At 32.3% G+C, this 16,707-nt stretch overlaps 2 protein-coding genes across 2 annotated transcripts in view; both read left to right on the plus strand.

The window, feature by feature from the left end:
* LOC111045892 (mannose-binding protein C-like) overlaps positions 1 to 9,435 on the plus strand; it is a 99,829-nt gene extending 90,394 nt beyond the window's left edge. Inside the window, exons 4-5 of the mRNA XM_039427717.1 lie at positions 5,216 to 5,324; positions 6,912 to 9,435. Of these exons, the coding sequence (XP_039283651.1) occupies positions 5,216 to 5,324; positions 6,912 to 7,159 (357 nt within the window). The 3' untranslated portion in view covers positions 7,160 to 9,435. The remainder of the gene's footprint in view (positions 1 to 5,215; positions 5,325 to 6,911) is intronic.
* A 1,581-nt stretch (positions 9,436 to 11,016) lies between these two features.
* Positions 11,017 to 16,395, plus strand: LOC111045908 (ARL14 effector protein). The gene is made up of 2 exons (XM_022331386.2): positions 11,017 to 11,221; positions 15,833 to 16,395. Exons 1-2 carry the CDS (start codon positions 11,190 to 11,192, stop codon positions 16,182 to 16,184), a joined length of 384 nt encoding a protein of 127 aa, XP_022187078.1. The 5' UTR covers positions 11,017 to 11,189; the 3' UTR covers positions 16,185 to 16,395.
* The last annotated feature ends 312 nt before the right edge of the window (positions 16,396 to 16,707 follow it).

Genomic DNA, 16,707 nt, shown 5'->3' on the forward strand with positions numbered 1-16,707 from the left:
ATTGATAGTAGGATCCAATTTGAAGCGGGCCCTCTTCAAAAGAAATCTCTTTAATCATTCCGAAATTCAGCAAAATGTATAACTAATTGAGATTTGTGGCAAGAGTCTTTAAAACTGTGGCAAGAGTCAGGACAAAACAATATGGGCGTGTCCACTTTCTAAGTAGGTACTAAAGACGGACCGAGTATAATAATCTTGAATACTTCAATCACTTATTGAGTCCCTGGTTATTTTCTTGGCAAACTCTAACAAGGGAAAACGTTTAAAAGACATCATAGTTTTAATTGGTTCTATGTTACTCTGCTGTTGTAAAATATGAAGTACGTTTATTATAATAGTAAAGGATGAAACTTTTTCACTCTGCTGAATGTATTGAAATCTAACTATCATTACTATAGAGTTGAGAGTGCAACATATTTTTAACAATATAAAGCAATTCAATAGGCAATACTATTCTACATCGACTACGATTCAAAGATAACAATGATTTAAACTGCATTATTAGATCAACGCGAGAGCTATATGACACAAGCACAATTTTGCATTCCACAATCATGAGAAAAACACTTTTCATTATAATATTCCAGTTGGAAACCTCTACCACAGAACGCTAGTCAAAACAAAACTATGATATCGGGTGCCAGGCTTTAATCGACAATAATAATTCTGTATTTTGCTTCTCACTAGAGTATTGTCATTTTCTCACTGCCTACAACTTCAACTAGATAAATTGACTCGACAGCGATCATGGTTATTTATCTCAAACTCAAAGTACGTGACATTTTCTCTAAACACTGGAAGAATAGACTACTATTACACTATTACTGATTTACAAGTGCACTGACATTTCCAACCTTACTGTAGCCTCACATATTTCTCAACAATAAATTTCATATCCAACTAGTTTCAATTACTCTACTAGATCTCAAAATCTCTCAACTTATTCACATGAAAACTTGATTGCAATTTTACTATTCATCATTAAAAATTTGATCATTTCATTAAAGATTTTCCTATTTTTTTTTATTTATTAATTCTTTTTGACTACTTATCTCTAAAGGGTCCTACTACTGTTAATTACCTCAATTTAATTTTCCCAACAAAAAATTCTATTTCCTTTTTGACACGAATTTCCTACATATTTCTACCTTATATCCCCATTTAAATTTTTAATCACCTTTCAACTCTCAACTACAGAATAATTTAAACTCATGCTTAACTCAAGAGATTTTCCCTTTTCATTTCAAATTCAACTAGAAGAATTTCACTGTTAATTTTATTTTAATCTAACCCGTTCATTAGTGTTCCAATATTTATTCTACTTTCACTGATAACCATTTTAACATTACCTAGGTACTCGAAAAAGTTTCTCTGTTATTTTATTTGTATACCTTAACTAATCACTTTGAATATTCATTGTCTAAAACTTTCAATTTTCGTTACCATACCAAATTTCTAAGCAACTTAAACTCAATAATACCCCTTTTTTTTACTAATTATTACTTGTGTTTTTGCGGCTGACTTTCCTACCAAACATTAACGAACCTTTTGACTGGGCTTCCCTAACTGCATTACACTGATTGTTTTCCTTACAATCACTACGAAGACTCACTAAATATTCTAGATTTCGGTTTACGTTATTCTACTGACGAGCCCCATAACTCTCGAATGAACCAGACCGTTTACTAGATACAAAAAAAATCTCAGCTCACACCATCTTCGGTGCCTTTCGCTAAAATTAAACAATTCCACCGTACAAATTTGCAAGGTTAGTCACAGCTAAATTCCTTGATTTGTTACATGGACAACTTTCGGGCAGTGCTCCGTTCTCTCTGGACACGGACCTACACTCGCGCCGATTACCTAAATTCAACAACACACACACAGGCAGGACATTCCCGTATTCTCCTCTAAATCTTGAGTCTCAACTAAACAAACAAAAAAATTCCCCACAGTCTACAGGAAACGTCATCAACACAACGGATCTTTACACTATCACTACGCATGCCTACCGCAAAAATCACACCTAAAAAAACAATATTTCCAATAATAAACTGATTCACCTTTTTGAGAATAAACATTACTGATAAAGGGACTTAACAACCTCATCTGAATCAACTTATTTTCACACAAATTCCCAGGATTTGATCATCGTTTCAACTTTAATCTACAATACCCAATTATTTAGTTTAAACATTTCAAGGCCAAAACTACTCATCAACTTTTCAAAACTACATATCAACAATAACTAATAAAACAGTTTCCTATTTATTCTCTGATTACCTTCGATCTACCTAAACTTATCAAAAAAATTTCCTATTTTCCTCAAACATTCTCCCATAATAATTTCCGAATTTTCCTAATTTACTTGGGTTGACCTTTAAAATCTCAATATTCACTTTCACTACTACTATACTATGATGATACTCAAGTACCCGATGCGTGAGACCAGAATACGTACGTTGACATTACAATAATTTCTATCATCATTCACGGAATTACAGAATCAAAAAATTTATTCAGCACTTAGAATCAGTTTTTTTTCACCTATGCTAGTTTCTTCTACTAATTTTTATTCTACCGTTAAACATTTAATTTGTCAATCAATTTCAATATAAAGTTTTAGAATACTCTCAACTTAAGCATCAATGATACCTAACTTTATCTTTAAGCACTTCAAAAGATTTTCATTTTAATGGATTTACTGAACTTAATAACTTCCCTATTTCATCTACAATTATTTAAACATCAGAAAAATTGGAGTAGCAACTATAAATTATTCATTCAACTCCAAACCTAAAATATTGACAGTTAACACGTTCACCGAATGAATATTAAGTATAGATCAGAAAAATTGATCTAGTATGATTAGAGTAAGTTATGAAAAATTTAATTTTTTAGAAAATTTGAATTCCAGAGATTTAAATATCTCTAGACAGCAGAGTCGGCGCAGTTGTGTTCCTTTACCTAAACATTCAGCAGCAGTGGCGCAGTGTGCCTTAGAAGATAATTTTGAATAAAATTTAGAATTTAAAAATAGGCCGACACATCTAGAAAATACCTGAGTCTATACCTAATTCATGCAGTTGAACGGGCTAGAGTCAAGAAAACTTCAATTAATCTTGCCATGCCTGATTTAATAGGTTTATAGTATAGAATAACACTACAATTTGAAATAATTGAAAAATACAAACAGCTTCAATAAACATTGGCAACTAAAATCGAACAACAGAAACAATAATTTCATGTTACTTTGGTGACATTCTTCATCTGATTCGGGGGCGCATTACTATCCCCGTTTAGATAGCAATACGTCACAAAACCAAACAAGATCAGTCATAAAATAACCAATCAATTTCAACATGAAATTACTCAAGAAAGAAAAAAAACCGTTGAACCCAAATTTCGTCGATAGTAACCCATATAACCCATTCATAATAATTTTGAATCCCCACTTTTATTGACATTCTCGAATGAACCTTTGTTTCACTACACTGCACTTTCGTTGGTTTGTACGTTGCTTTATCGTCGGGGTTACAGTACCTTGTTTTTGGCGGTGAGCTTTTACCGGTTGAATTTGGCTTGACGGCGACGTCCTCTTACGTCCCTAGACCTGTCGTCTGAACGGGTGTCTTGAAGCGGTGTTACATAAAGTTGCGGAACCAAAGGGGTGGTAGTACAAGAAGTTGGTTTGGGAACACACATGAACCGCTTAGCGGTTATTGAAGAAACAATTATTCGTACATGATGAAGAAACACAATTAAACCTTTCAGGACATGGCACTACTAGTAAATCTAAACATTAATAAAAAATAAAACTAGCTCCTACATTAACTACTGAAATAAACTTATAAACCTGCCCAAAAAGGGCGAAACATAATGACTACATCTTTACTCTCGTAGTGCTCCTAGCAAAGTGTCCTCCGAAACGTAATCTGGTCTGGCGGCTGGGGAATCCCCACTACTGTATTTAGAAACAGGTCTCCTATTGGGCGAAAGGAATCAATTTGACCAATCGTCGCGTGGCTTATAGAGCCTTTGGACCAAATAGTAACTGCAAAATCGGTAGTTTGTTATAATTTCAATGCTTGCTGTTTTCCAACTTATCGCACTTTATGTCGCGCCAAGAAGGCTAAGTTTTAGAGATAATTCCATAATCTACATTCCTCGACGACTCGGAGCCACAATTTTAAATATCTATCATGGGAAACTCGAAGTCATGGCCGTTCATAATAGAGAGAGAAAATAATTTATTTCGCTAACTCACTTACAATAATGGCTCTAGTCTATTGCGTATTAAATTTACTATTATAACTTGGGAAAAGGCCTGAATTAAAGACAGTGCCCGGCACAAGCATTTGTATTGTGCTGACTGTAAAACGTTTGCACTCAGTTTTGTATTCTTCACAAACAACAATAATTTTTCAATCCGTCATTGAAAAATTACAAAAATATCACCACTACTGAATTATTTCAAATCAATGTAGATATTACTCGGTTTTATACAAAAACGTATTTTACTGACACAGTAATTGGTGAGATGTAGTGATACCCGTGTACTTATTTATAATGAAAGCACAAGTATATGGTCAAATATGTAATGCATGTGGCACTCTTCTAAAAGTTATGTAATTCTGAATGATTAAATAAATAAATATTCCAATTTATGCAGAGAGAAACACAAAGATTGTATTTTTTTGTTAGGGCTACTCTTGAATAGGAATAAAAAATAAAAATCCAAGTACCCTCATCAAGACGTATTACTTGATAATGGCATCATGGTCGAAACATGTCGTAAGTAAACAATTTTAAAAAAGGGTACTTAGAGACAAGGATATATGTTTGTGTTTTTCTCGAAATAAATTTGTAATATTTGACATTATCTTTGTGTTTTCATTAAAAATTAGATCATGAAAACTCCATACTTGTCTATGCTTTCTATAATGATTGCACTTTCACGAAAGTTGGTCCCTCCACCACAAATACAAATGTGTTTTCTTACAAGAATACTACTTTTTTATAAATTCATTTCTTAACAGAATATTGTCTACATCATTATTTCTCATTCTCTTCATTATTATACATTACCATGTAATCAATCTACTAGAGTACTAAGCAATTTGGTCAATTCCAACTTCCCAACTAATTTTTTATCAATATAGTGACGTTTTTTATTCATTTTTCAATATAGTGACTTTTTTTATTCATTTTCCAGGCAAACTGGTATAGGGCGGCACAGTACTGCAGATACCACGGCATGCACCTGGCCAGTATAAGCAGTCAAGAGGAGAACGATAAATTGGAAAAACACATCAGGGACTTTGGTCAGTCATTTATTTATTTATACATTTCATAGATTCATTACACAATTTACAATATGCATGATTGGAAAAGAATCAGCCTAAAACTGTTCCTTCTCCAAATTTTTATAGTAGTAGATCCAAAAAGTAGTTTTAAATAATGTTCCATTCACTCGAGTCGAATTTAGAGTTTAAATATGCGTAAAATGAATAATGAATTTATTGCCAAATAAAAATAATCATTGAAAATACAATAGGTTTTGGCCTGACTGGAAAAAGAATCATCAAAAAACAAAAAATTGGCATTCCTTCTTTTTAGAACAATATTTGTAGTATAGTAAAAGTGTAACTCCAATTCAAAATAATCATTTTTTTGATGGTATCTCTATAAAAATTTAAAAAACTCTATCAAATTTATTTGAAGATGTCTCTGAGTTAGAATTTATATTCCATAACCGCAAAGGAGTAGATTGTTCTTATTCTCTTCCTTAAGAAATAATTGTTGCGTTGATTTTGCCAAATCAGTTCTTACTAAGAGATGCTATCATTTATTGATCTTACACAGAATAAATATCGTGTGGATGGCTTCATAATTCATCCGTTTATACATTTCATAATACCGGTACAAAAATCTTATGTTGTATATGATCAGAAAATGGCAAACTGACCTGGCATAAACTTTTTCCTTAGATCTGTTAGTTTTCCAATCAATAATGTTGATGTTGGGCTCTGTGATTGTCATTAGAGTTTACTAGGGGTTGAAAATGATGTATCAAACGAAACTATCTTCAAATTGTTCTAATAAATCTATGGTTTTGACAATAATCACAAGTAGTTCCCATCTGATATGGATGTCAGACACAACAAAACCTTCACTACTACACAGAGATTATCAAATTTGATTGATAATGCTTGAGTAACAACCAAAACAACTTTCAATAAATGTATTTCAATAAATCATTGTTCTTGACAATTAGGCTACAAATGAGTAGTTCTTATTTAGTATGGATGGCTGACACAACAAAATTTTCACTACTATACACAGAGATTTTCAAATTTGATTGATACCTAGTTATTTATTAATTTGATTTAATGTTGTAACAACCAAAACTAGTATCGATAATAGTTTTGATAAATCAGTGTTTTTTACAATGTCAAGTCGTTTTCATTCCATATGGATATATATCTAACACAACAACACAGAGAAAACTAACTTATATTAACTCTGTGATTATTAGGAAATTATAAGAAAGATGCTGTTCTAATGCCATCTTCTTTTGTGCTGAGTTATGTTTGACTTCCATATCCTACATTGATAGAGAGCTATTTTCCATGCAAGCAGAACTATAGATAGGTTATTTTGAGTTGAAGAAAAATGGATTTTTCAGTAATAGTGGTATTGTTATTATTATTAAGATTTTTTAATATACACTTTTATTATTATGAGAAGGCAATTATTATTATTATAGACTATTAATAGCGTAGTGGATTAGCACTATTTTATACTCATTTTGTATAATAGGTGGATTAGGGTACCACTATTTTAAACACATATCTACTTCATGAATTAAGAGAAATGGAATTTTAATGAACTATTTGTGGTTGTCTCAGGTCTGGGCCACGAACACTTCTGGACATCGGGCACCGACCAGGCTGAGGAAGGCACTTTCTTCTGGATGTCAACCGGACGCCCAATCACCTTCACCAACTGGAACACCGGGGAACCCAACAACTTCCGCTACGAGAACGGGGAAGAGGAACACTGTCTGGAACTCTGGAACAGGGACGGAAAAGGCTTGAAATGGAACGATTCCCCTTGCTCGTTTGAAACCTACTTTGTTTGCGAAGTTGGAATGTGAATGAGGAATTTCCAAGTTTGGTAGTGAAAATTTCGTGATATTTTTGTCATAGAAGACAAAATATTGTCAGAAGTTGTATCAAGGAATACAGATTAATAGTACAATTTATTCTCGATACATATCAATACAAATATATACGATAACCTATATATTGTATACTGTTGAAAATGTAATTTTAAATGTGGCGTTGATAAAGTATAACCCAATCATATAGTATAATTTAGAAAAAGGTCGAGATACATAACAGTATATGGACCAAGTCATATAAAGCGTTTTTCCTGGCGTTTCCTGACGAATCGGCAGGGCTTGAAGCTCTCCGATTGGCTGATTATTAGCTGATTCCCAAAACGCCAACCCAATCAGCCAATCGGAGATCTTACTGTCCTGCTGACTCGTCTGATAATGCCTGAAAAACGCTTTGTTTGGATTAGCCCTTATACTGTAATGTATCTCAAATGAAAATCATGTAGTCTATTTTTAAAATTATACTATGATTAGGCTATACAGTATGATCATCATGTATGCCTATATTTATTTTTTTAATTGTGAAATCATAATATGAATTATCTATTTTGATATCATGAGAGATTTTTTAATAAATTGCAATTAAAATCCATTTATCATAATGATATAATGAATATGGATGATAATAGCATATACTGTATCATGATATTATTCCAATATATTTCACCAAAAATAATATCGACTTCACACTTTCTATGTCTATAGAACAGAGATATTTCTCCTTGAATCGAGAGGTAACATCATTAATGAATCATTGTAATAGTATCATGCTAGTATGTCCCCATATTTTGTGATTTAATCTACAAATCCCATAAGTTTTTCTTTCATTTTATTTACAAATTTGAAAATGTTGTAAATATTTAATTGAAAAACATAAAGAATGAATGCGTTATAAAGAGAAAGAAAACAATTATTTTTAATTATTATTGGTAGAAACAAAATTTACACTGAATGAACAGTAAAATTCACAATATCATGAAATATAGGGACTGTTTATGAACTCTTTCAATGAAGTACACACACTTTTTAAATTTATGAAGAGCTCTTTCTCTGAATTGCTCTCTTTGAAGAGCTCTGTCTATAATATAATGTATAGTGCTAGATACATCAATATATTGTTAATTCTGGAGTATCAAAAGAATTAATACGTTCTTGGGTTAAACAAATTGAGTGTTCAAACCAAGATATCAGCTTTATTTAGATTTTAATAAACATAATACTATAAGTGTACTAAATGAGTAGTATGGTAAATTATTTGTTTCTATTTTTATTTGATGTTTTTTCTAATTAATTTAGTAGCTATTCTACAATTTAAAACGAAATGGAAATCCGAATTTTTAGCTTCTTTGTAAATGTATTGTGTTTATAGAGTGAATTTATGGAGAGCTCTTTTTCTGCAGTACTACTCTCTCTGTAAATTTATGAAGAGCTCTTTCTCTGAAATGCTCTCTTTGGAGAGCTCTGTCTGAAGATTATCTAGGGCTCTTCCTGAAATTTAGCAATCAACTGATATTTGGATTATATGTTTGTACAGTTTTAGAATATTCTTCTCATTTTTATTTCGTGTTGGTACTTTCATGTTTTCATTACAATAATTATTATTTAGTATGCAGTGTATAAATTGAAAAACTGTCTAAAATAGGTAATGCCATACATTTTGTAACAAATATAGCCTAATTAGACACAACATGAATCTATATAAACAATCATGGATAAATTCAGGCATTATGTACATAAAAACATGAATCCCATTTATTTTAGCATGATAAATTTAATTTTAGAATAAGTAGCTATAGTATTTGTAAATATATAATGTTTAGTTAATTATTGAAATATATATTATTGTTGTGAATAATTAATGTTTATAATAAACTCCTACTAATAATGTACAGTACATAATATAAGTAAGTTGAATAATTCATTCTAATACTAATCAAGAATTTCAAGTCTGAATTATGTGCAAAAATGAGTGTTCCACTTGATACTTTATACTGGAATTCAATAGTAATGTTCAATGATGATTTTGACTTTAAAATTCATAATATTTTTGTTTATTTTAAAAAATAGTAACAAAAATATTTCTACTAGTAACAAAAATAAAAATTCGGTCTTATTTTATTTGATTCAAAGCAATGCTTTTTCTGTATTCAATGTCTCCTCTCACTTATTCTTGTCAGCTCTACAGTTCATAGATAAGTATTTCCTATATATTGTCAATTTTAAAGTACAATAAAATGTTTAGTTTTATGATTTGTGATCGTTTATCTATTTTTTACAATCCACAAAACCCAATACAAATTAATCTCTATTGTCCTATCTTCAAAGGCCATAGTTTTCTGATAGTAAATGAAAGGATATTCTATTGGTTTTTTTTTATTTTTATACTTCTTACATTTGATTAGAACTGTTTTCAGTTGTTTTGTGACAATAAATTTCCTCACCCTCGAGGCCCCATGCTTCATGGATGGAACAATAATAATTGAGCTCCAAATTTGTGCAACATAATATTCAGTCTAAAAAGAATTAAAAGTCGGCAAGGATAAAATATAATAAGTTTTCAAGGTAAGTTACAGTTTATAGTCCAAAAAATCTTCAACTGAACAGATGGAAAGATATTTATTTTTAAAAAATGGAATAGAAGGCATAAAATCGAGGAATAAAATAATTGAAAGTCTGCAAGGATAAAATTTAATATAATAAGTTTTCAAGGCAATTTACAGTTTATAGTCCAAAAATCTTCAACTAAAACAGACAGAAAGATATTTATTTTTAAAAATGCAAATTTCAAAATAAAAATCTTATAGACCTACTCAAACACAGTTCCAACACAAACAAAAAACAATAATACCGTAATGAATACTAAACTAAATTATTTATAAGAAAATGGTCTACATGGACAAATGCCTGTGCGCAAACCAGATTTACATACTCAGATTTATGAAAACTTCTTGTCCCCTATAACTCTTTGCTTTCAATTTTCTTGTCTTAAAGCAGCTTAATATTGCAAAATTTCAGTGTAGAAACTTCATGGAAAATTTCAGGAAATCAACTTTTGATTTTAGTATAAATCAACTGTATTATCTCTTGCGATTATCGAGGTAGCGATAAAATTAGATTGATTTAAACATTTATTTGGACTTAAAAACGTTTGTTTTGAAGACAAAATTGTATGAAACAGTACCGGTAGTCCTAATAGGTAGAACAAAATTATCAGTTTTCTATTTTTTCCACATAGTAATATTATGAACTGGACCACTCCTACTTTCTAGTTGATAGGTACCGTACTCAAGGTATTTACTGTATATTTTATTATCCATCCTAATTTATTTTCATTGGGTACCTCAATTTATTTCTTGAAGAGAAAAGCAATGAAATGCTAGCTATTTTAAATGTTAGAATTAGTACCTAGAATATGGATTGCATGACGCTATTTTAATAAATAAAGCTTAAAAAGTATTCGCAAATAATTGCTCAGATAACTTTTGATATTATAAGACTTTATTAAAAAAGAGTAAGGCATTATACATGTCAGAATAAAATAATTAGATCACTTCCCAATTTATCTTTATACTATTGAAAAATTTCATAAAACATAGGTACCTAGTGAATACTTTTTGCCGACATAATTATTTGGTAGAAGGATGCGAATTGTATATTTCAACTAAATTAAGAATATTGCAATTTTAGTAGTTGATACAGAGCTTTCATTGGAAGTGTATAAAAAATTTGAAAAAATATTATTTAATATATGATAAAACAGGTATCACTGAGTTGGTTGCGTTCAAATTTACCCGCTAAGAACTTGATGAGACGAGGATTGACGAGGCATAGGCAAAGCCGCGGCCATTTGTATTCAACAACAGTGAAAATTTGGTTAGTTTCTACTTGGAAATTTTGATTTTGCATTTTTCAAATAGACCTACATTCACGTTTTTTCTTTGTCGTTAAATAAAAGTAGAAACTTTAACATTTTAATGAGTAAGTTGCCAAGTTTTGTAGGCCTACTATGACGGATGAAGTCTTTCCAAGACTCTCAAAGTAAGTTTAGTACTATTTTCCATAGATCTTTGTCTTTTTTGTGTAATAATACTTTGTAGGCTAAGTTTTCTCAAAATTCCCTTAAAAATAAATTATTCAGTTTATTTAAAAATTACGGCGGTCACCTCAGAGTTTTAATCAGTTAGGTACCTTATGAGGTTAGGTCTATACAATTTGCTGTAAAATGACGTTGACCAATAGAAAATGTTAACTATTTTTTATAGAAATTTAGTTCTGTTCTATTCTATATCATATACTATAGATCCATTCTAAAACAAACCGAATGAAAACGTTCAAATTTTGGTCACATTTCCAAAACATAGTGGAACGGCAAAGTTAACTTTAAACTTGAGATTGTTAAAAGTAATGCATGTGGTTGAATGGGTAAATCTTTTAGCCCATTTGAATAGCCTACATTCATTATTCTTAGAGCTCTCAAGTATTGCTACCTTGGCAGCTCTACAATGTTTTACTGAACGCATTTGCTAAACCTTTTGGGGCAGTGTTTTCTCATTAGTATTGGGCCTTTGCTCACAGAGAGTGGACTTAGAAAAATATAGATATCCATAATTTATATCTATATCCTCTTTAGACCACTGGAACTCCGAATGCCCGATGATGTCTGTATGAAATCTCACATAGTCTGCCGCATAAGTAATCGTGCTTTTTCAACGAGCAGAAAAACACAACTGAGATTGGCCGTTTTAATACACACCGATTTCTCGCCGACACATGTAGGCCGGTTTTCGGCCGACATCGTTAAACCCTTTCATATTTACCGACTCCGATACGATTTCTGTAATTTTGTTACATAGCAAGGTTTTGACTATTACCATTATATTATGAGCTTGGGTGAAAAATCATATTTATTTTTTATAACAATATTAACATAAGTTCCATTTCAATAGTCCATTCAATATAAAAGTCTTATCACAGCTTATTATTTGTTCCACTGCTGAGCCAGTCCATATCATAATTAAATTAATTATAACAGAAAAAACAACAACATATAAAATAATGATCAAAACAATACCAATTGATAACATTTATATCACAGTCAGGTCAAACAGAGATAAAACAAGAATCAATCACAGTCAGGTAGGACAAATCACAGAAATATAATTTATCTATACATCAATATCACAGCCTCCAGATAAAAATTCATTTATTGAATGAAATGGGTTTTTTTTAAACCACTGATGCAATTTAATCTTGAACACATTTAATGGAGCATCTCGCAAATCAAGAGGTAGTTTACTGAAAAATTTTAAACCACAAGAAAGCCAGTGGTCCTGAGTCTTTCTAAGTCTGCATCTAGGAACATTAATATCATGACTGGTTCTAACATTAAACCTGTGAAGTGAACCTCTTTCATTATGTTGTAACAATACTACTTGTTATTTCTGAGGTTTCACTGGTTACTGACTGGTGTTCAGTTACTGGAATTCAAAATTTATCAAACAAATGATCAAAATATTAACTAGAATTATATAAAGGAGGAATTTAAAAACACCGGAACAGGCTTTGTAAGCCTAGAACATGATGGATGATGATGATTTAAAAATTTAGTTGATATTTATTTTGAACCTAAAATTAAGTGTGAATCAAAATATTATCTTGACATATTTTCTGAAAACGTATATAATCAGGACTACTTGGGTTACAGGCCTAGAATTTTCTTTTTGCAAAGTAGAAACGATGGGGTTTTTAGGCCTAGCTTTCCCGAAAGAAGAATATTGGACACAGTATCAAGACTACCTAGAATAAATTTCAGTCTTTTTTTTTCAAAATATTTCTTATACCTAGATCAGTTAAAACTTTTCAACACCATCCCACATGCTGGTAGAAGAAGTAGAACTTTGAAAGAATTTCTATCCATAGTAAATCTGGCTATTTCAGAAGCAAGAAATAGATATTTTTTTAGTTCTCTCCTGATAACCCATCACATAACTCAGCTAAAATAAAATTTATGTTTCTTTCGGTTAATTTCGAAATTTTTTGTAATTAGTTATTTACATTTTCCACCTTAGCTCATACTTCTATATAATAAGAGAGAGTAGGGTTGTGTTTGTGTGTTCGCATCAAAACATGTCAACTTGTGGATTGCATACCGGAAAACGGGAATGATTTAGATCTCCAAATTTTGCAAATAGATTCTAAAAATATCAATCTCTTGCACCTCGAAGCCCAAATTCCAATTTTCCTTCTAGATTTTTCAGAATTAATGTTTAAATTTCATTAATGGTACATACGATTTCATAAAAAATAACCAAATCATATGATCGAGATTAAAAAAAGGAACATCAGCTGTTCTATTATTGCTTTCTACCTGATACCACTCAACGAGCTAAAATAATATAGTAAACTATAGAGTGGCTGAGTGGCCGCTATTCCTGTTACGAATTGAACATGGGCAGCCATGACAGAAAGAGGCAAAAGCGGCGGAAAATTTAAATGGCCCTATTGATATAATGGAAACTTGCATAAAAGACAAGGTGCAAATCAGTTATATTTAATAAATACTTCATTGAATTTTCATTGAACATTTTAAATATATTATGTATTACAGTTGTTATACATCCATAAAATTAATTGTTTGAATTGCTTTACTTGAAGCCTTGGTGAAATTAATGTAGCCCAAGTTACAGTGTTAATACTGCTTAGCCGTACAAGTGCTGTACTAAGTTGAAATGCCATACCGTAACTGCAAAATTATGATTTTAGAAATTGGATTATTTTTCATGCTATTTTGAGTAGGGAATTCGAAAAAACTAGTAATCAATATAGTATTATTTCATTATTATCAAACTTAATAACACTTATGTTTTGTTTTTCTAAATCATGTTTTATCATTGTTCACACATGAATATACACTTATACCACAATGGCCGTATAATACTGTAATTGGAGGGGGTTGTTTTTTTTTCTATAATATTTGCTAAAGTTTACTGCTATCAATTCATCTACCGGTATTTGAATCCCTGATTGGTTGGGAGCTTTTAGTGGATTCGTTCATTCAAATGCACAGATTATCATCATTATCTAATGGTCACCTATTTTAGCAACTAGCAACTACGAGCCAGGAACTTCAATGAAAAATACTAATAAAATTCAACTTCGGGTTTATTGAACTCTAAATAGGTAGAACGAATTAATAGTCAGGTAACATGTCAAATTTTCAAACAGAACAAAGTGATTCAGCAATTGATTCACAAAAAATATATTCCATTATTCCAATCCACACATTTTGGGAACCTGCTAACTTGCTGCATTTAAATTTGGGCCTCGGTCATTCTATGAAATTAAATTTTGAGCTTAATAAGAAAACAACAAAAGTTTGGCACTCACCATTTTAACAATATTCAAACTTGGACTCTTCAGAAACACTCACATACGCTTTAATAAAACTCACTATACTTGAACTCACACGCACAAATAATTTCCTGGTTCTACTCTCACTAACAATATTAAATTTTGGTTCCTATTTAACTACATAAAAATGACTGCAAACTTGGACTCTTCAGAAACACTCACATACGCTTTAATAAAACTCACTATACTTGAACTCACACGCACAAATAATTTCCTGGTTCTACTCTCACTAACAATATTAAATTTTGGTTCCTATTTAACTACATAAAAATGACTGATAACTAAAAAAAACTTTTCAATTTGTCCCTCTGGATGGGCAACAGACCCATTCAGAGGACCGAGGCTCGCGCACTGTTACATGATTTTCCGTTCACGTCTCAATACCAACTGTGGCCCTTTCACTGAAAATTATTCCCCCTCCACGAGCGTTGAGCATAACTTCCAGTGGAAAAGCCAAAGCTGCAAAAAGGTCAATGCTCGTACAATTTTCAAATACAGTGGCTTTTTCGACATGAAATTGAAACTGCACTTGGAAAATGCACGAAAATTGCTTTAATTTTGACAACTAAGCGACAAGTTAGCAAATTCAAACAAGACAGAGTCAATTCTCACACTAAAAACGCAGGGTTCAACATACAGTTAGAATCAAAGTTCATTTCAGTTCAAAAACCTGAAAAACAATATAAGATACACAAAAACAACTACAATACTACCCTCTCAATATCACACTATTACAATACTTTGCTTACGTTTTTAAAATAGCAACTATAGGCTATAGTATTTAATTTATGTAACTAAAAGATTTATGACACTGGCAGCGCCGATACACAATTGCTGCCAGTTTAATTCTAAGATTCTTTGTAAAAAAAATATTGTTATGCAAAAGGAGAATAAATTTCATTTTTTAGTTTCATTACTTATTTTTTTTGTAAAATAACATCACAGATCTTTTCAGGGTCTAGATTTCAGAAAGGGTACTATGGTGCTATTTTACAAATAACATAGTGCCTTTATACCTTCTTCTTCATCCATTACCCACAATTGTAGGATCGATGGCGTCATGTCATGAATAAAACAAAAATAACAAAAAACACTAAAATGATCAAGATGGCCTAGAGGATAGTTTAACCTCTGCACTACTCATTTAAAATTAACTACAGATATGAATGTTTGAGGATGATTCCTGTTCAAATAGTTTTTCTTTCATAAACTTCATATCCTACTTTTGTTCTTTTGTAGGGAGTTGAAAGAGAAGATGAAATTCATGGAGGACTTCAACCCAGAACGCAGCGACCGCGAACGGCGCAAGCTGACCAAGAAGATCCTGAGCCACACACGTGCAATGGCGCCGAACAGCGTCTACAACGAGTTCGGCGTCCATGTGGCGTCGGGACGCGACATGTGCGACTGCTTCAGCAGCTCCTGTCCTGGCTGCTTCCTGCCCTGTCCCAAGTGTCGCTCGTCAAAGTGCGGCATCGACTGTCGCGTCAACCGCAAGTGGTCCTACGACTTGTATCACATCGAGGGCATCGATCTCAGACGCACTAACAAACTGAAGGATTTCGAGAAGGTGCGAAATGATTTGGAATAGATGGAACAGTGCTTCTTGTCCTACCTCCTCATTTCCTTATTCTTCTCCTCCACCTACTACTCCTCCGCCTTTCCCTATTATGAATAAATGAAACCAAGTAATTAGTGATTCTTGGTCTTCTCTCTCTCTCTCTCTCTCTCTCTCTCTCTCCTCTCTCTCTCTCTCTCCTCTCTCTCTCTCCTCTCTCTCTCTCCTCTCTCTCTCTCCTCTCTCTCTCTCTCTCTCCTCCTCCTCTCTTCCCTCAACCACTTCTCACTCCTATTCTTCCTCCTCCACCACCTTCTCAACCTCCTTTTCCTCCTCCTACTCCTACTCCTCCACCTTTCCCTCCTTCACCTCCATCTCCACCTCCTCCTCCTCATCTTCCTCTCTCTCTCTCCTCCTCCTCTCTTTCCTCCAACACTTCCTACTCCTCCTCCTCCTCCATGACCTTCTCAACCTCCTTATCCTCTTCCTCCTCCTACTCCTACTCCTCCACCTTTCCCTCCTTCACCTCCATCTCCACCTCCTCCTCCTCATCTTC

The sequence above is a fragment of the Nilaparvata lugens genome, chromosome 5 (genome assembly GCF_014356525.2).
Source record: "Nilaparvata lugens isolate BPH chromosome 5, ASM1435652v1, whole genome shotgun sequence".
Taxonomy (NCBI): domain Eukaryota; kingdom Metazoa; phylum Arthropoda; class Insecta; order Hemiptera; family Delphacidae; genus Nilaparvata; species Nilaparvata lugens.

Excerpts from the sequence above, each read along its gene's own strand:
- LOC111045908 (XM_022331386.2), top strand. The coding sequence starts at position 11,190 with ATGACGGATGAAGTCTTTCCAAGACTCTCAAA. Across the intron at positions 11,222-15,832 it reads GTCTTTCCAAGACTCTCAAA|GGAGTTGAAAGAGAAGATGA; the intron begins GTAAGTTTAGTA and ends GTTCTTTTGTAG.